This window comes from Prunus avium, chromosome 1 (genome assembly GCF_965620075.1).
Source record: "Prunus avium chromosome 1, drPruAviu1.hap1.1, whole genome shotgun sequence".
NCBI lineage: Eukaryota > Viridiplantae > Streptophyta > Magnoliopsida > Rosales > Rosaceae > Prunus > Prunus avium.
The window spans coordinates 45,856,593-45,876,979 of record NC_142284.1 but is presented as its reverse complement, the minus strand read 5'-3'; the positions used below and the strand labels follow the sequence as shown (position 1 = coordinate 45,876,979).

The 20,387-nt window shown below is 36.8% G+C and overlaps 2 protein-coding genes across 6 annotated transcripts; both read left to right on the top strand.

Moving 5' to 3' along the window:
* Positions 1–1,923: 1,923 nt before the first annotated feature.
* On the top strand, positions 1,924–4,865 carry NCLPP7 (nuclear-encoded CLP protease P7). Its single transcript, XM_021955736.2, has 2 exons — positions 1,924–2,323; positions 4,274–4,865. The coding sequence occupies exons 1-2, from the start codon at positions 2,020–2,022 to the stop codon at positions 4,696–4,698; spliced, it is 729 nt and encodes a 242-aa protein (XP_021811428.1). The 5' UTR covers positions 1,924–2,019; the 3' UTR covers positions 4,699–4,865.
* Positions 4,866–5,644: 779 nt separating this feature from the next.
* On the top strand, positions 5,645–20,158 carry HUA2 (Tudor/PWWP/MBT domain-containing protein). 5 transcript variants are annotated; one of them, XR_015832847.1, is made up of 16 exons: positions 5,646–6,216; positions 6,801–6,877; positions 7,031–7,075; positions 8,492–10,531; positions 10,620–11,139; positions 11,905–12,013; positions 12,176–12,288; positions 12,366–12,553; positions 13,018–13,684; positions 13,758–14,214; positions 15,044–15,139; positions 15,241–15,342; positions 15,776–15,982; positions 18,634–18,738; positions 19,294–19,795; positions 19,921–20,158. XR_015832847.1 is itself a non-coding variant. In XM_088246807.1 (13 exons), the coding sequence occupies exons 1-12, from the start codon at positions 6,106–6,108 to the stop codon at positions 15,309–15,311; spliced, it is 4,494 nt and encodes a 1,497-aa protein (XP_088102933.1). In that variant the 5' UTR covers positions 5,645–6,105; the 3' UTR covers positions 15,312–15,342; positions 15,631–15,769. The 5 variants fall into 5 exon arrangements, 2 of the variants coding, with proteins under 2 accessions (XP_088102933.1, XP_088102932.1); XR_015832846.1 differs by lacking the exons at positions 19,294–19,795; positions 19,921–20,158 and having other exon boundaries at positions 18,634–19,032; XM_088246807.1 differs by lacking the exons at positions 15,776–15,982; positions 18,634–18,738; positions 19,294–19,795; positions 19,921–20,158 and adding an exon at positions 15,631–15,769 and having other exon boundaries at positions 5,645–6,216.
* Positions 20,159–20,387: the final 229 nt, after the last annotated feature.

Genomic DNA, 20,387 nt, shown 5'->3' with positions numbered 1-20,387 from the left:
TATTTGTGTAATTTGCATCCATCGTCTTTATGATAGCTAAGACGAACAACACATATTACATTTTATATATTTCGTCAAACGCACTAGTTAGCTCTTTTTTCTCTTCAAAATCTTCTTCTTTTTGTTTCCCATTTTCTTAACTTATTAATTGGTTAGTTATAACAGGTGAGGTGATCATATATATAATATTAGATATCCAAATTTAGAATTAATATTATTCAAGGTTACGTCTCTATTTGGGAAGTCTATCTACAATCTAGACAACTGAAATGGGGTTGGTTGGTGTCTGATTATTTTTCATTTATATAATATATGCCAACGCCATCACACTTTCATTTCATCCTACGCCAGTGGATTTGTTTGCCACAAAGCACGTCGACAATGGATGCAAAGCTCGGTCCGAGTCCTTTTTTATTTTTGGTCTGAATCATGAGGTGGTTCTGAATGGTCCTCAATTATGGATGGCACCTTTAAGCCTTAACCACAACCCAGACTAATCCCCACTCACACCGGTTCGGCCTGTAAGGGGTAAAGTGTTGGCCAAAGTGGTGACTCCGTACGAGAGCAGAGATCGAACCCCTGACATCTCTTAAGGAATGAGAGTGCCGGACTACTCACACCAACCACCTTGGTTTTTTATTTTTGTTTTCAGTCAACATGGATGTTGGTTATTTATGCCAAGCTGAATATATTCAGACTTTGACCTTTTCTTATATCTAGGTCCTTGGTTCAAATTCAATTTTCTTAAGCTGACGGCTTTACTTCATTTAGTTTATACATAAACCTAATTCTACGTTTTTGTGTTAATTATGTTTGTTACAAATATTATTAGCCATTTGTCAAACAAAATAGATCAAAACATTTACAACAATTTTTTTTGGCCCAAGTTTCTAAATGAACATTTTCAAATTTAATTGATTTTGTTTTATCTACATATATCACCTTTAAATGATGATATAAAAAATGAACGGTTCTAATTGTAACATATGTACAATGATTTTTAAAAAATGAATGATTTCAATTATAATATGTATACCATAAAGAAGATTCATTAATCATTAAATAAGTGCAAGTGGAGGTGCACTTTGGATGTTCTTAGGCTTTAAACAAAGTTTAGAACATTCAAAATAAAATAATACTACTTTTACTACATTTGTATATTACATTCCCATATCACCTTATGTGATAAATGAGGTGGACAACCACATCAATTAAAATTATTTAATATATATATATATATATATATATTATGATTTATTAACACTTTTAAAAAAACTGTACGTTAATTAGACTTTCTTTATTAAAATATACCTCATTGATTTAATTGATATGACATATAATATGAACATGCCACATCATATGGTATATAAATGTGGGATACAAATATGATAAGTGTAGCATTACTCTTAAAAATAAAAGAAATACCCAAAATTTATGACATATTTTCAATCAATTATGATTTGATAACCCATATTTAAAAGCAAAATAAAAAATTGAGATTTGACCAATTTTAGTTTTACCAATAATATGACAAACTTTGCTTTGATAAAATTTGAATTAAATAACTATTCTAACGAACGGGAGATAAAATAATGATTTTAGTCAAGAAACTGTTGAATCTCCTAAAGTTGCCCGCGTTAAATCTTTGGTATGAAGTGTTGGCGAGTCCTTCCTTAGTTATGATTTTGGTTACTTACTTGTTTATTTTTTATTATATTTATTTGTATATATTTTGTTTGACATTAAGAAACTGTTTGCATCATCGTAGAACCATGGTTAGTATTTAACAGCTTATCCGACCAAATAGGAACCAACCCACAACGCAAGTTACCCGAACCCGACTCAGATCATACCACACACAGGAACCAACAAACAACCCAAGTAACCCGACCCAGATCCTAAAACACACACACACACTCTCTCTCTCCAACAACACACACAAGAAAAACACTCTGACTGAGTAAAGATTGAATCCATAAACCCTATATCCCCCATTTGAAATCAGTCTCCTTCGTGCTCATGATGAGGGGCCTAATCTCAAGCGCGAAGCTTGTGGCAAGTAGCAGGGCATGGGTTAAGCCATGGGGTACGTCTTTGCGCAGCTACAGCTTGATCCCAATGGTTATAGAGCACTCGTCTCGAGGGGAGCGAGCATACGACATCTTCTCTCGCCTTCTCAAGGAGCGCATCGTCTGCATCAACGGTCCAATTAACGACGACACTGCCCACGTCGTCGTTGCGCAGCTTCTCTTTTTGGAGTCTGAGAACCCATCCAAGCCCATCAATATGTACCTCAACTCTCCCGGTGGCCATGTCACTGCAGGTCCATTATCATTTATGCTTTCCTTTATTTATACTGTCGACATTTTTTTTTCCTTTAATTGCTGATGGTTTGTGTGAAATTATCATGTTTTAGTTTTTAGACATTGTCTTGAACAATATGAATTGCGAATTAATGGCTGAATCGATGTCTGATTGTAGTTTCGAGATTTTAGGACTCAGGAATGAGATTAGTCGATTTTATTTTTCTAGATTATGACCCATTTCTAACTTCCATTTTATTACCTGATTTACTTTTGTATGCTTGTTTGTTTATTGATAATTACGAGTTGAAAGAATTTATTTATATTCGCGGTTTCTGTTTTCTTGAAATTGAAAAGTTTATTTATAAACTCGTAATGTTTATATATTTCTAAGATATGCGGAGAGTGAATTATGGCACTTGAGATCTTTTCTAACTGCTTCTATGAAAGCTATCTGATATTTGAAATTATTGGGTTAGATGATGATTGCGAATAGTTAGGTCTGGTTTGTATAACCTACATCTTAAGAGAGCATTGTCAGAAAGAGGTGTGGGATTGTCTTATGACTTCACAATCTACTAAGATGTTGAGTGTAACTTGGTTTTAAGAACCCTTCACAAATGTAACTGTTAGAAAATTCATTGACATACATAATTATGAAATCATGATATGGTTGTAGCATTTCAAAAGTTTTAGAATCATGGTATAATATCTGCTACTGACGATGGATCCAAGTAAAACAGGTCTTTCAAATTTCCATTGTATGACCAAGTGCACCATATATCACCAATGTTAAAGCACTCATGTAAAGTAATTGTATTTTGTCACACGGTCCTTTTCACTGTAATATTTCATAACATCTGAGCTCTGTTAGGGTTTGTGTCAACTAAAATGAAATCCTAAATGTCATTAATTTGTAAGTATCAGTTTAACTAATTGAAAGCTGCTTCAAATAAGATGATAAGCAGTGGGATTTGAATAAGCAATTAGTGCTCTAAGTACTTGAACAGATGGTAGAGCATTAGTAAGCTAATCCCAGGAAAAAAGAAAAAAAAGGCAGAGGGTGATCAGGCTTTATAGATGATTTCTGGGTAAGTTAATTGTCTTGTGTGGGATTATAAGTTTTGTGAATGTAAGGAATATACTGTCAGAGTTTTGGTAAGGTAGCTGTAGATAGATAAGATTCTTAAGGAAGTAGAGTTTTGTGGTAACTAAATAACTTGTGCTGACTGATGGACGAAAATCTGCACAAAATTGTGAGAAGATTAAGAAGAAAACAAACTAGATATCACACAGCAATGTATAGAGTTTTGTGATGCATTTCTTCACTTTTTCTTGAAGTGTCTCAGTATTTCACATGCTTAAAAAGCACAGAAGTCTCAGCTCCATTACATGGTCACAACAAGAATCAAGAAAACTATTTGTCCATCTTTGAATCTACCGTGTCTAGAAACTAGAGGCTTTGGAGCTGAGACTTGCATGCTCTTTAGCATAATCTGTCTCCTAAAGAAGATAGGTAAGACTGAACTGGTAGGTAGAAATTGAAGGGGAAACAAGACCTGGCTAAAGCCAAACTTGGTTATGATGTCCTAAATCATATTCCATCAAATTTGGATAAACGTTTGACTTTCTTTTAACACTTGCATTCATCAAGCCCTTTTTCATATTTATTTGTTCATTTTGAGATGAAGAAGTCAACTAATTGTAAGCCTTATGCCAGCCACTTGGGGTAAAACAACATAATTTTTTGTTGAAAATCTGGTTTTAGTTTAAATGATTGCGATAAGATACAGAGCTGCAAAAAGTTGATACTACAAACATTATGGATTAAATAGACGAGATTCAGCACATAAATAGATGAGATTCAGCTGGAAAAGATAAAAATAGATTAAATAGACGAGACTCGATGCATGATTTGGTTAAAATTCACCAGCATTGTTACATGCTAATGATTGTATTTGTTGATACAGGTCTTGCAATTTATGATACCATGCAGTACATTCGGTCACCTATCAATACCATTTGTTTGGGTCAAGCTGCATCAATGGCTTCTCTTCTCTTAGCTGCGGGTGCCAAGGGTGAGAGGCGGTCACTCCCAAATGCGACAGTTATGATTCATCAGCCTTCAGGTGGGTACAGCGGACAAGCAAAAGACATGACAATTCACACGAAGCAGATTGTTCGCGTGTGGGATTCCCTTAATGCCTTGTATTCAAAGCATACAGGGCAATCCGTAGAGATAATTCAGAAGAATATGGATAGGGATTATTTTATGACCCCAGAAGAGGCAAAGGAGTTTGGAATAATTGATGAGGTCATGGATGAAAGACCAACGGCTCTGGTGACTGATGCTGTTGGCAATGAAGGCAAAGAAAAGGATAAAAGTTCAAAGTAGGAGGATCAGAGATTTGGGTGTCAGTGAGGAAGTAACCATCACTCTTTCTTAGTTTGGTCTTTTAGTTTGACAGAGTTATATGTTTGATGTTACAATCCTGAAGTTAACAGGTTTGCTTCTCTTGTTAGCATTCATTTGGATATCAGTATTTTCTGCTCATTTTGTTACATGACATGCTCACTATACAAAGGAGAAACAGTGTGTGGGCTATAAGTGAGTATCAATATTCAGTTCTCTGAGTGATGAGAGCCATCTTGATCTTGTAAAGACCTTAACTAAAGATAAAATTTTGAGGGCGGCAGATTGCGAAGTAAAACATTAAATAAATGAGTAGTTTTAAATAGTTTTTAGATTTTATACCTTCTTACTTTGTTTTTTTTTTCTTTTCACTTCATAACTTTTGTAACTCTCTTCTTATTTCGCATCATTTACAAAAAAAAAAAAAAAAAAAAAAACAACCTGACTCTCTGCATACGTGTGTTCTCTCTATTTTTAAAATTTTAATATAAATAATTTGTTATGTAATATTTTACCCTTTAACCTAAATACTTCGTTATTCAGTAGTTAACTAAACTTTATTTTAATTTTTTGGTTTCTGCATGTTTAATTTTTGCTCTTCTCCCTTAATATATATATAAACGATGCAGATTACAAATTCCACAAACCCGATCAAACCTTGTTAAGCGAAATTCACCAACTGAATTTCTTGATTAGAGTTTTCTGTAATGGAATAATTTGATATAGAATTGATGTGAAAAATTGAAGCTGCTGCTAAATCTTGAGTCTCGGGATTCATAATAAAATAAATAGATAAAACGAGTTTATTATTAAGTAGAAGACCAATAGCAACCAAGAAAGAAAAAAAGAAAGACTATGGGACTCTTTGCCACGTACACCGACAGCACATAAAACCACACTCGGAGCGAGTCCCGACCAACGTCCATCTTCCATCTTCCCAAGTTCCCAACCCAAACAAAAAAGAAAAAAAGAAAAAAAAGAAAGGGAAAATTACCGATAGGTCCCGTTCTTATTCGGGCATTCACATTGGTGCCCAACCCCAAAAGCCCAAGCCCTCCTTCTCACAAAATCTACAATCTCGCTCTTCGACCGCCTCAATTCCTCTCTACAATCTGTCTGTCTGTCTCTCTCTCTCTAACACACACACACTCTCTCTCTCGTTGGCTCTCTGTAATTGCGAATGCACAACCCTGTTGCTCTATCTCATTTTGTACGATGACCTAGTGCCTCCGGCGCCGGAGCATCCACCGGCCGTCAACCACACGCTACGATTGCAATTCCGAGTCTCTGGGGACTTGTATAGGGTTTTCTTAAGTGCTTCTGCGATTTGATTGCGACGATTCAATTAGGGTTTTTCCTTTTGCTTTCTAAGATTGCGGCGTCCACGCCATGGCTCCGGGGCGTAGACGCGGAGCGAACAAGGCCAAGGCCAAGAGCCAGTTGAGTCTCGGCGATCTTGTCCTTGCCAAGGTCAAGGGCTTCCCCTATTGGCCTGCCAAGGTCTGATTTTTAATTCGCTGTCGCTTTCTCTCTTTTACGGATTCTGCTTCTTCATCTACAACTTTATGTCTATATGGTTTCCGCCTCTTCATTTACGACTTTGTGTACATATGTAGTGTTTCTGCTTTACGTTTATGTTTTTGGTTGTGTTTGGGCATTAGGGTTTCCGGTATATGCTTTTGAATTGCTTGTTGATCGGTGTGCTTTACTTGGATTGACTTTTCGTAGAATGTTATAATTAACGAATTTTCATAGGCTTTTGGACTTGTGTGTTTACTGAATGGGACTGCACATAGTGAGGATTTCAAGCATTATGGATATCTTGCCCTTAGGTCTGTTTATATGATGGTCGTCTAAGTTTTTAGAATAAAGTATTTTTCTTTTTGTCATATCTATTTAATTTATTGTTTAATCTTATATTAGGTCTAGGATTTGTTGCACTGAGACCATGAACTTTCAGTAATTTGGCATGTTTAGAATTGGTTGTTTTATATATTTGTTGTTAATAGTAACTCCGTTAGATTTTTGGGTTATAACCAATTTGATTGGCATTTGAACTAGATTTTGTGGGTTTGAATTTTCAGATTAGCAGGCCTGAAGATTGGAAGAAGGTCCCTGATCCTAAGAAGTATTTTGTCCAATTTTTCGGAACAGAAGAGATGTAAGTATATCCCATTTGATAATTTCATATTAGTTCATGTATGTTGAATAAAGTCTGTTAGTGAATTGTTACATGTACTTTGGAAAACCTCTTATACATGGTGGTTTCATAACAAGAAATAAGACACTAATATATTGACAACCTAGGGTGTAGATCACAGAAAGGTGAAATTGACAAATTTTTTGGAACGAAAGAGATGTAAGTATATCTTATTTGATAATTTCATATTAGTTCATGCATGTCAATACATTCTGTTAGTAAAATATGTTACATGTAAATTGAACTACCTGTTATACATGGGCTTTTAATTAAAAAGAAGACACCAGTATATTTGATTTTAGATATGGAAAGTTGAAAATGACAACTTGTTTTGCCAAAATGAATTCGTTTATCTGATTCATCTCTATCTAAGAACACAGTGAAAATACAACCTTTGCATGTGCAGTTTAGTAAACTTCCTCTCCTCCAGTTATTTTTCAAATGGAAAAGTTCACTTATGGAATGTTAAATCAATTGTTGCTTAGGATTTTCTTGTGACTTCGTTCTGAATTTTTATTCTAGTATCAGTAATGCATGTTTTTTTTTTAAATTTTTAAATTTTTATGTTAGCCCTAGAAGCTTATCAATAGAAGAACAAGATTGAAATTTTTGCCTGCAAAGTAGTTTGTCTTGGTAGATGAAAAACTAAGTGATTAGGGTTTTAAAAGGTGGAAGATTGTATTTTGACTATTTAGTTCCTACTGGTGCAGAAAAGGACCCAGTTTTGGGAAATGTTGCATTAAACTGAGCAATTTGTGGAATTGTATCTCAAATTTGGTGTCTAAGATTGGACCAATGGAAAAAGACTGGGTAATATATAGAGTTTAAATAGAATAAGCTTATGGTTTAAGAAACCGTTTTGTCGTTAAAGAATTAGAATGTTTGTGGTGTTAAAAGCTTTTACATGGTGCACAAATGAAAAGAAAAGAATAAGATCATATGGGTGTCCTTTTCTTTCGCTGTTGGAGAAATTTGTGGGCATATGTTGTTAGAAGAAGTGAAGTGAAAGATGATGAATGAACATAATTTAAACTCTCTTCTAATGCTTTGGTTTGCAAAAAATGTTTGAATGAAAATAGTCTAAACTTTCTAATGAGGCATTGCATAATTAAAATTTCAGGATGACATCTGAGGGAAGTGACTGCCTGCCTGCTAGAAAACAATTTCACTAGTGAAATTTACATTTTCTGACAACCAAACACATACACGAAATAGTTTCTTAATTTGTTCCTTCCTTTTTGGTCTTTTCAATTACTAAAATCTTGTGGCAAGTGTTGAATTGTGGCAGTCTGCTTTATAATCCTCTACTGTTTTTCTTGTTGAATTGAAAGTTAAAGTTAGACTTCCCTCCTAATTAATATATTAACTGGCCTCTAAATATGGTAAGTTTAGAACTCGATGTTTATTCTAAATCCAAATTGAAATCACTTAAACCACACCAAGAGCCAGTAATTCTTCATGCTGTGTCTTTTGCTCCGTTATCATTTTCTGTGCCGTCTGTTTCGTATTTTTGTGCTGGTTAAATTGGCTGCTTCTGATATCTTAATTTGCTTCTCTTTTTTGCCCACTCCACAGAGCTTTTGTTGCCCCTGCAGATATTCAGGCATTCACTAGTGAGTTAAAAGTTAAATTAACAGGTCGGCTGCCAGGTAAAACAAAGAACTTTTCCCAAGCTGTGAAGGATATATGTGAGGAATTTGATGAGTTACAAAAAAAGAAATCAAATGATTTGAGGGATGATACTGACCCTGGATGTGAGGTTCCGTCTGTTAATGGTGTAGAAAATAATGGGGTTGAAGTCGAATTAAAGGATGGGGGTGAGGGTACGCAGGACTCCAATGGAGAAACACTGAAGGAAGAAGAAGGCATAGGTGATTTTGGCTCTAAGTTGGAACGCTGTTCACAGATCCGAGGTGAAAATGGCATTGAAGATGTAAATCCATCTACCTCATGTGGAGCAAATGAGAGTTCATCTCAAATAATTTCTTCTGAGACAAAAAATAAAATGTCTGCAGTTTCACTGCCAAAAAAAGAGGTATTAAGGAAATCCAACCCAGATAATTCTTGTAATATGAAGGAAGATGTTTCCGGTAGTAAGCATGAAGAAGATGGTGTTCGCACTAAGAAACACACTGAAAGACAGAGGTCCTTAGCAAATGGTCACAAGTCTACGAAGATTACTGGATCAAAGAGAAAACATGATGGCACAGTTGAGGGACACAAAAATAGCTCTTCTGTGACATCATTGAAGGAGGATGGCTCTGTCTTTCTTGATCGCCCAAAATCTGATGAGCGACTGAGAGATGGAACAAAAGGCAAACTCGGCTCTGGTGGCAGGAAGAGGGAATTTTCACCAGATGCTTGTAAATCAGATAGTGGTATTAGGGGTGGGAAAAAGGCAAAAGACCTGCTTAAAGCCAAAAATCAAATCGAGGTGGTAGATGATGTGAAGGACTCTGTGGATGATCCTGTGGATCAGGCCAAAGACAAACTTTCTGGAAGGACAAAGAAGGTTCAACTTGGGCTTGGAAAGCCTAATTTGGGATCAAATGATATTTCACATCCTGCCAAAAAGTCAAAGCATGTAGACTCAGGGGACAATGCTCCACGGGGTTCATTCTCTAAAATTGTAAAGAGTCTCTCTCCAAGTTCTGATGTTGTTGATGATAAGACAGTTAAAAAATGGGATTTGAAAAAGTCGAATTCACGTGTGAAAGGAGAGAACCATTCCAGATCCCAAAATATTATTGTTGGACCAAACGCTCCTGGTGATGAAGCTGTGCTACCCCTAACAAAGCGGCGTCTTCGAGCACTGGAGGCTATGTCTGATTCAGATACTTTGGTTTCTGATGATAAAATGGAAAAGGATTGCATTCTGAAGAATGATACTTTGGTTTCTACTGATGTCAGAGTTTCAGCAGTTCATACACAGAGAAAGCGTAGAGCTGTGTGCCTCTATGAGGAGGATGAGGAGGAGGAAAAACCCAAAACACCGGTTCATGGAGGGTCTTCCCGAAATATTAAAGGGCCTTCATATTCTTCAGATGCTATGAAGAGCACTGATGAAGATCATGAGCGTTTGGATACTGCTGAACAGAGTACCAAATGTCCTGCTGAGTTTCAGGAGAGCCACACGAAGGAATCAGGTTCCCAGTCAAACGGTAGTTCTCTGTCACCTAGCAAACCTCAAGCAGATGAAGATAGACCGGAAAGGAAACCTCAAATTGATGAAATGAGGCTTGAAAAGGCAGTGCATGTCTACCACAGTCCAGCAAAATCAGAACCTGAGCAGTTGTGCAAGGAGGAAAAACCGACTTTGACTTCTCCAAAAAAGTCTCCTCAGTTGGTTTCTACCACTAAACCAGTAGTAGAACAGCAGAAATCCACAAAACCTCTTGTTAAAGTCTCTAGTACTGGTATTCAAAAGAAGGCTCAGGCTGTGTCTGGCAAGAGTTCAGGTTTAGTTTCTTCTCAAAATCATGCAACAACTCAAAGAAATAGGCCTGCCTCTTCTGGAGAAAAATCTAAACCTACTCTACGATCAATCCCTCATATCAATGACGCTGCTGTTTTAACAGAAAATGCAACAGAGTACATTTCGTTACCTGGTGAAAGGTATGCATGTTTTTATTCTTTATTGTGTGCATAGTTTTTGGTTGTGTTTTCTCATTTTTGATATTTCATTGTGTTTTCCTAATAACAGAATGGACGTTGGCAGAGAAGATAAAAGTGGCTTGATGGATTCTAGGACTCCGGAATCTTCTATATCTATGAGGCATCTTATTGCAGTTGCACAAGCAAAGAGGAAACAGGCTCAGTCACAAAGTTTCTTTCTTGGAATTTCCAATTCTACTCTTGTGTCTAACAAAGATTTGCAAGGGAGGAGCCCCAGCCCTTCTGAAGTTCAGGGTTTTTTGTCCACTAGCAGCAGTGCATTGCAGGCGGATCTCCCGGGATCTAATCAACTCACAAATTTAGCTTCACCGTCTACTCATGGTCGTCAATCTGCATCACAAATTCAACTTGATATTGAGGAAATCTCTGAAAGAAGAGTTAGTTCTGGGCATCAAACTGCTGGAGGATCACTTAGTGGCGGCACTGAGGCAGCTGTTGCTCGTGATGCTTTTGAAGGAATGATAGAGACTTTGTCAAGGACTAAAGAAAGTATTGGTCGTGCAACTCGTCTTGCCATTGATTGTGCCAAGTATGGTATTGCCAATGAGGTAGGCTTCCTAGCATGTTCACCTTCCTTTTAACTGGTGTTCTTTGATTTCTCTCAAAGATCCTTATCACTTGATAAAATTTTTTCCTTTCCTTTTCATTCATTTGTTGATTGATTTATCAATATCTAATATCAATTGTATATACAGTATAGACTTTGTTATACTATTATCGTTTAATGATTGATTTTTCTTTGTGGATAGTACTCTTATAGTTTGCATATACTCTGTAGTATGTGTGCATTACATTTGCCAGCGTACTATTGTTTGTTAAAAAATAAGTGCAAAATGTTTTGTAGTGAAAGTTTTGATTTGCTATACTCATTGCCCAGGTCTTTTTGAGTTTCAAATCTCTTGTCTACACTTACCATAACCAATTAATAGTTCTAGTCATTTCTGTTCCAACTTTCATCTGAAGTTGAGAAAAAGAAACCTTCAAGTAGCAGTTTGCACATTCCTTTCTGTTCTGCATCTAGATTTGTAATTTATGTTTGTCAAGTTGGCATATGTTTTTGCCTTTGTCCTTTTACTTACCAATTTGCAATGGAAGTTCGGTGATGGATTATCAAAAACTTCCTATGCTGACAATTAAATAAATGGTAACTGCTATCGCAGAGGTGGTAATGTACTTTGAACATGACCTGGTTTGTTTTTGGAATTTATGAAGTATATCACACACCAATTGAAGAATATTATTGCTGACAATTATCATGTTGATTGGAAGAAACTCTTTCAGAATTTGAAATTTTGACTTCCTCTTTTATGCAGGTTGTGGAACTACTAATCCGAAAGTTGGAGGGTGAGCCTAGTTTTCATCGTAAGGTTGATCTTTTCTTTCTTGTGGATTCCATCACACAATGCTCGCATAATCAAAAAGGTATATGTACTTGAAAACAACTTTTTGTGATAATAGATATTCATGCCTCTCTCTCTCTCTCTCTCTCTCTCTCTCTCTCTTTCTTGCTGGTTGTGAGTGCTTGATATGGTATTTCCTTCTGAAATCTGTTATTAATGGTAATTATTTTTTGTCAATATACAGGCATTGCGGGAGCTTCATATGTTCCGACAGTTCAAGCAGCATTGCCACGTCTTCTAGGTGCTGCTGCTCCACCTGGTTCTGGTGCTCGTGACAATCGTCGCCAGTGTCTTAAGGTAAGTGCAGTCTTATATAATGTTACGTGAACTTCTTGTTTGTATACAAGATAAAGTGAAACCGACTTCTCATCCAGGTTTTACGGCTGTGGATTGAGAGAAAAATCTTTCCTGAATCTGTCCTTCGTCGCTACATGGATGACATTGGGGTGTCAAATGATGATGCAACTGCTGGTTTTGCCCTTAGACGTCCATCTCGAGCTGAGCGTGCTATAGATGATCCAATCAGAGAAATGGAAGGAATGTTTGTGGATGAGTATGGCAGGTAAATATATTCCTTTTGTTTTTTTTCTTAAGAGTTATAATTGTACTATTTTTATTCCTTTCTTTGTTGTCCTGTAAAGAGCTGATTCTAAGGTTCTGTTTGCTATTGCTTCTATACCAAATAACTTACATGCGTGACCATGTAAAGGACATGACACTTATTAGATTGATATTAGCTTCTCATTAGTTAATTAATAATGTGGAGAAATTTAAATTTTGCCCTTGTATACTAGCAATTCAAGGAATTTATAGTGCAACTATTGTATACATGCAATTCAATGATTTTACCTAGAATAAATTTTTTCTAATTGCTGGTTTAATTGGGTATTAAAGTTACATTTATATGTTTATCCATTGAGTATTCCCCAGAGAAACTTGCTTCTATTACTTTTATGCGTCACTTCAATTGTTGCATGGACTCACTGGTATCTGATACATGTAGTTCTGTGTTGCTTCTTGTGTCAGTAATGCTACATTTCAGCTGCCTGGCTTTTTATCTTCTCATGCATTTGAAGATGATGAAGAAGAAGATGAAGAACTTCCTAGCTGTTCATATAAGGAGACTAGCCATCCCTCACCGGTGGAAACCGCTCATGCTTCTGGGGAGTCAGAAACGTGTGCTGTGACTCCAAATGATAGGCGACATTGCATTTTGGAGGATGTGGATGGTGAACTTGAAATGGAAGATGTTTCTGGACATCCAAAGGATGAAAGACCCTTGTTTGTTAATGGTTCTTTTGAAAGGGATCCACAACAGCAGGGATCAGATACGGTCACAGAGCCAGCTTCAAATGTTTGCAGTGAGTTGCCCCCTCTTCCAGAGGGTTCTCCACCATTGCCTCTTGATTCTCCTCCTCCTCCGCCACCTCTGCCTCCATCACCCCCACCACCGCCACCCCCACCCCCGTTATCTCCATCACCACCGCCACCACCACCCCCACCCCCACCTCTCCCATCACAGCTACCTCCTCCTCTACCACCATCAGGTCATCCACCATTATTTCCTCAGTCATCTATACCAACTCAGGCATCATTACTAACCCAACAGATGCTGCCACCTCAGTCAACAATGCATTCTTCCCCACAGGTGGCATATCAACTTCCTGTACCTCACGAATACTGTAGCACTAGTGTAAGACTTCATGCTTCCTTCTATCAATCCCACATTGTTGTGTGTATATATAACACATTATTTCTCTATACAGGGTAACCAACTTGTCCAAATTGCGGGAAATGCTCCTCACGGGGGCCCCATTGATGCGGCTGCAAAAAGCGAGATGTTTCCACAGCAGCAAGCTTGCTTTATTCCTACAGGAGTATGTGGTCCTCGAGAACCTTCTGGATTTAACCCGACGAGGCAATTAGAACACGGACATAATGACATGTTTCTAAGTGCACAAGTCTCTCAACCAAGCCAACAATTTCAACAAGGTAATACCCCTTTTCCTCAAAGGCCTTTACCTCCTGCTCCGCCACAAAATCCATCCAGTCATTTCTCATATACAAAGCCCTCGAGTCAGCAACATCCTCCACATCCATACCATGCTCCATACTCTTTGACTCCCCTCCCTGATAGTCAGAGACGATTTGCCGATGAACAACGTGGTGTTTGGATGAATGGAGGAAGACCCCCACATTCGGGACCACCATTTGGCCATGAAGGTATGGAGTTCTGATCCAGGTGGCTGTGCTATCCCTTGAGTAGTTGCCTGTCTATTTCACGTTGAGCTTTGTGTAACGAAACTAGAACTTCTGCCAATATCATTGTTGAAATGTGTTTTTCTCTTAGAGCCCAGTTGACTATAATGAGTAATCCGTTGTCTGCATTAGATCATTTTTTAAAAGAGTAAATCTCTATTATATGTTTTTCTTATGAATTTCTCTCAATGCATGCCATAGTAATCATTTTTAATTTCAACCAGATTTTTACTTTTAGGTTCTGTTTGAAACTTCAACCTTATTTTAACCAATGTGGGGCTTGATTTTTGCCTGATTTATGAGTTTTCTGTGGCATGTATTTTGCTGCAGGCGTGTTTTAAATGAATCTGAGGCACACATGGTTATTGCTAGACATTCTGCTGATTTTTAGTACATTTTAGTTTCTTTTCATTCATTATCAATTGTATTGGGATGTGGTACAACCTTCTCCTGCCCGTTTTTCTTTTGTGCCTCTAGTGTGGGAGAGAAACCCTATAGTTTTATGGAACAGTAGTGCAATTGGGGGCTTTGGTTTCTAACAATTTTTAAGGGTCTCCTTTCTTCTGGCTGATTGTAGATTGCAATTGTATTATTTTGTGGAGACTTCATGCATGCGGCTCACATGTTTTCTCTATTCTTTTCGTGCGCATATGGTATTTGTAAAGTTTTGATCGCTATTAGCTCATGCTGGTTAATGTTTTTATTGTGATGGATCATGGCTCCTTTGCCTAATTTAATTCACTTATCTACCGAAGCATCTCTAGATATATTATATTCGGTGCTGATATGGCAGGCTATTTTCGTCCACCACTTGATAGGCCGCCAACTAATAATATGGCTTTTCAGCGTTCTGCCCCTAATAATGTACCATCTGGAGCTCCAATATCAGGTGATCTTGACTTAAACTAGTTGAAAGTGGGCTTGCATGTTTTAAGCAGACCGGGCTACTGTTGCAGTTATAAAATGACTTTCTGACTGCATTTTATCCAGGTCATAGTGCTTCCCAGATCTTGCCATGTAGACCAGACATATCTGCTGTTAATTGTTGGAGACCAGCTTAATAGCGAAACTTAGCCCTACTTTAATATTCTTGTAAGTTTTTCTTTCTTTTTCTTTGGCTCAAAATTTAATGTTGTATTTCGTAGCTCATGTACTTCTCTGAATGGCTCCATCATTCTACTATTTTATTGATTCTTTCCCCTTTGAAGTCTATTTGTTAATTGAAATCGACAGCCAACTCATCCTTTAATGGATATGTTGATAATCAACTCAAAGATTTTTTAATCAGAATCAGCTCAAAGATTTCAAATGATTCTTCATCCTTGACTTATAGGAGCCTAATGTAGTATTTTTTCTTCTTCTCATCTTTCTTATAACCAGACATTAAAACGAAAAGTTTGTGCAAATTCATGTGCTGCATTTCCGACCGTCCACTGCGTCCATCATTGTTAGATTGACAATGCTCTCTCTCTCTCTCTCTCTCTCTCAGTGATAAATCTGTTTATTTTCTGGCAATTCTTTTCAGCATTGACGGTGGCGTATCAATTAGCAACGTCACATGATGCTGTGCTTCAAAGTTGGATTCATTTTGTATACAAAACCCTAGTACCACTTGAAGTCAGTGTTGAGAACTTGTGGAGGCTCTTGGCAGGACTGTGTATATTGTAATTTTTCCTGACAAATGTATCCCGAGAACATTTGCTTCCAAGTGTATGCCCATGTTTCTTTCTTGGTTAGTACACTTGATTCTTAAGTTCATAACTGATGTAATTATTCCCAATATCAAATAGATAGAAAATCGATTTTATGCACTGACCTTAGTCTTTGATGAATTTATTTTGCTATTTTCTTTTATATGAATAGTTATCCTACTTTTCCCGCTATCTGTTGCATCCTATAATATAATTTGCTCCAACATTCTGTTAGTTCCAGTTGTCATCCTTCCCCCTCTTGGATCATCACATCCTGGTTTGTGCATGTATCTACCGAACAGTTAAAGATTTTAGTATAGAAAGGCAAAGTTGCCTCCTCCAACCAAAACCTACCTGTCCATGGGTCCGAGTCTTTCCAAATTAGTTTCTTGTGGTAATTGTAGCAATCACATTTTGGAATGTCATTCCATACCGAAGAGAAATCTATTCATGTTGTCAAGTTCATGCATAATTTAGAAATTTTACTTTGTCTTTATAGAGTCACCCTGAATGTGCTGCCTGCCAGATAATACTTTCTTTCTCCCATGCTAAGTTTTTGGTTATGGTGATTTTTATGGTATCTTTGGAAGGACTTGAGATTACTCTTTTGGTTAGATGGAGAGCATGTGTGGTTTGTATCTGCATTGTTGCTAAGATTGGGTGGGGTTTAATGTGAAGGGTTCAGGAACATAAGGTTTAAGAGGTCAAGAATAAACTGTGCAAAAACTTTAGGAAAACGTAAAGGATTAAGGTGTAATAAAGGTTTCAGTCCAAAAACAACTAAAAGGTGTAACAAGGGTTTAAGGGTTCAAATTTTACATGAAGAAGAAGAAGAAGAATACCTCAATGACATTAACTTGGTTGAAAACCTGGGTCGGAATGTGCTGTTCTGAAGCTAGTTTGTATTGGAGAATAGGTGTTTAGCGTATTGCACATTATTGAGGAGATAGGCATGGGTCCAAATTTGTCCTTGGCTATGTAATCAATGAAATGGTGTGGACTATGTATAGTCAAATCTATTGATGCTTGAACTGGGTTATTCACTAATCTTGAAATTAAAAGAAAACCCAGTGGCATAAAAAATGAAAAAAAGACTCCAGGACAGAACTACTTGGTGGAAGCTGTGTTCAAGCTTCAGGACTTGTCTTCAAATTTTCCTTTTTTGTTTCCAATCCACAAATCCTTACCACCTTATGCAAGTCCCAATGGGTATCTCTTTTTATAAAGTGGTTAGTGTGAGCTTACTCAGACGGTGATTGCAATGTGCAAATAATTCCATCCATACAATTTGGCTGAAAGTTCTATATAATGGTTGAAGTCGGTGGGTGTTGTGATTGTGGTGAAATGTTAGTTATCTGAGTTAAGCTTTGAAATTGGATTCTGGACAGTGTTTCTCTTTCTTTGTTTTCCTTTTCATTTTTGAGTATATGATATTTGGTTTAACTTAATGAATGACTGCGGTGATATCATCTTCAGATACCTTTTTGCAATTTTTATTGTAACAAGGGGAGGTATATGATAAGTGAATGCTCCCAGGTTGAGGCAGCCTGTGAGATGTTGATGAAATTTGGATTTCTAATGCTAGGGAGTTATGTTAGATGAGTGTAGGATGAACTTTTTATGCATGGTTGTTAGAATAAACCAGCCTCGATTGTTTTGATCAGATTTAGAATGTAGGAAGTACATACTCTTCATATAGTTGATCATTGCCATATTTTTGTTGGAGCTTAAGTTTCTCTTTTAGAACCAATTATCAGCTTTGCAACCTTTACTGTAAATCTGAAGTTACCAAAACTTGGGTTATGTTATTTAGTGTGTTGTTTGCTACTTGTTGAAACAAATTCATCTAGAAACAAGTAAGTTCTTGTTTGATCTGCCGCTGTTATAACACCACAATATTTGTCCAATGATTGAGAAAGGAAACTTAAAGATTGTTTTTTCTTTTTTGGGATTACATCAACTCAAAAAATTTCTTGACCTTAGATTAGGATGATTCTATTGTCTGACTCACTATGTTTGAGGCACATCTCTGTTTTATGCCTTCACTCTACACCTTCTGGTTAATTCAAAGTGCAACAGATATGAGTTTTTATTTTAGTGTTTGCTATCTGTATACATGTTGTGCAAATTAATTTAATTAATTCTACTTGATGTTGCATCGTGTCGATGCCATGTCATTTATTTTTAATGTTAATTTTTTGTAATGTGTGGTACCGTACTCATGGCTCAATTTGTGCATTCTGTAGTGTCAAAGTTACATATTTCGCATTTTGTGCTATGGTAGTGTTTAAAATGTTTGTGTAGATACTTGCACATGAGTTCTCCTTTGTTTGGTTTTGCTAGTTCCTGTTATGTTTTTCTTTTCTCAATAGAAGTGTGAAAGCCATGTGTGTTTGTATTTATTCTGGAATTTTTTTTTTTTTAGTGTGAGACTAAGGTTTGGTTGTAAGGCCTTATTTTTCCCTTTAAGATTCTGAAATTATAGTAGATGACATCTGAAAATACATGCAAGTCCCTTGTATTGTAATGATAGATAAAATAGCTGAAAAGAAGAATGGAAAAACGAGTAGGAAATGAAAAGAAAAAGAAATAAATATTGAACTGAGAGTTTTGATGAGTTGTGTGCTTTTACCTTTATTGTTGATGGGGAATTTAGTTTGGAATGACATCATAACTGCGCACACTGTTACAGGTTTTGGCAAAAGATTAAAACAGATACTTTTTTTGGGGTTTTGTCACTGACAAAGGAAAAGGAATCCTGCTTCCTGGCAGATACACATTGCTGTAAACCATTCAGGTACATATTTGACATGGATTTTTGGACCAAGAAAAGGATCATAAATATTGTTAGTTGAGTACGGTTTTGATGCAACTGTATATGTACCTGAATGTTTCGAAGAAATTACAGATGCTTCATAACTGCAGAAAGTTTTATTTGATAGTTCTTACAGATGCTTTAATAGCAGCGATTTTCATTCAATGCGCAAACATCCGATCCGAGCATTTTTGTTTACAGTATTATGTTTGATTATATTCTATTGTACACTGAGCATCACAAAATGAAGAGGTTCTTTGACTGCTGTTGCTTCTGGTTTTTTTGTTCTTTTTCTTTCATCATTTTTTTACCTTGGCACAAAGTGGCAGCACTAGTTTTACCAGCTAATGACCGACTTTTATTGTTTAAAATCTTTACTTCCACTGCCACCCATTTGGAGCTGGGGTTTAGGCCCCCCGGCATTGTTTTATTTGAGAGGTCAGGTCAGGTCATGTTGATACAAGTATTTGTAGTAACGAGGCTAAAACAATATTTCATTTCCTTTTCCTGCATTCTCAACCGTAGATAATAATGCAGGAGGCAGGCAGGCAGCAAGCGTGTCCACCTTTTGTTGCATCTAATAATATGAATGAGTCAGTGTTTTCTGCTGCTCCCAAACATTGTAACTCGGTCTTCATTTGAAACGGACATGAAGCTCATGCGTATGCTATACCATTACTAACGTCAATTTATTTATTTATTTTTGCAAATGAAATTGGGCTAACTTTTATGAGGCTGGAGAGAGAGAAATGATCCATTTCACTCGTTGGATTGGAGGAAGGTGTGTGAAACATGTGTCTGATTCTGAAGCCAATAATACCCGTATGATTAGGGCCTTTGGGGCTTAATAATTCTCAAGTGTCGGTATCAGTGTCACCTCCGCCAATGCCAATGCCATGTGGGCAAGACGTCTATGCATCCAAACTTTTTTTCTGCCGCTCAAATTCGACTGTGGTGGTTGTGGTAAATGAATTAATAACCATCCCATCCGCGCGAAAACACATGAATTTTGATGGTGGAGGATTTCAGCTGCGGACTGGTAATTTCTTCATTGCCTGCTTTGCTGGTTTAAATGAATTAAATATATATATATATATATATCTCTCTCTCAAAATGTTTTCATGCTAAACTCTTTGCTTTCATATGTTCCTCTTTACCTTACAGAAGAGGAACGAACGCCTTTACCCAAGACGAGAGTAATCAAGTTTGGCACCAATTTGTAATTCATTTCACTGCACGTGATGTATTTTCCTTTAGAATTTCAGATCGTCCATGGACCATGAGTCTTGTATTTGTGACAACTCTTCCTTCAAACTAGTTATTGTTTCCGACCAAAATAAAAATACTAGTTGTTATTGTAACACTACCCTCGCGACGATACAGCCTATTTGCTAAGCTGTATTAAGTTTGTAAGTACAGATACTAAGGAATACCACGATTTCGCTGTAGGATTGCACCTTTAATGAAAGATGGATTGACTTCAAAAAAGAAAAGGAAAAGATCATTCAAAGCCGAGGACGATAAACCTAAAATAAAACGGTGACATATGTAATTTGAGATTATCAAACAAACTTATCGGCAGCATACGAGTACATTGATAAGATCAATCTTTTACGTAGCGGTAAGCACAT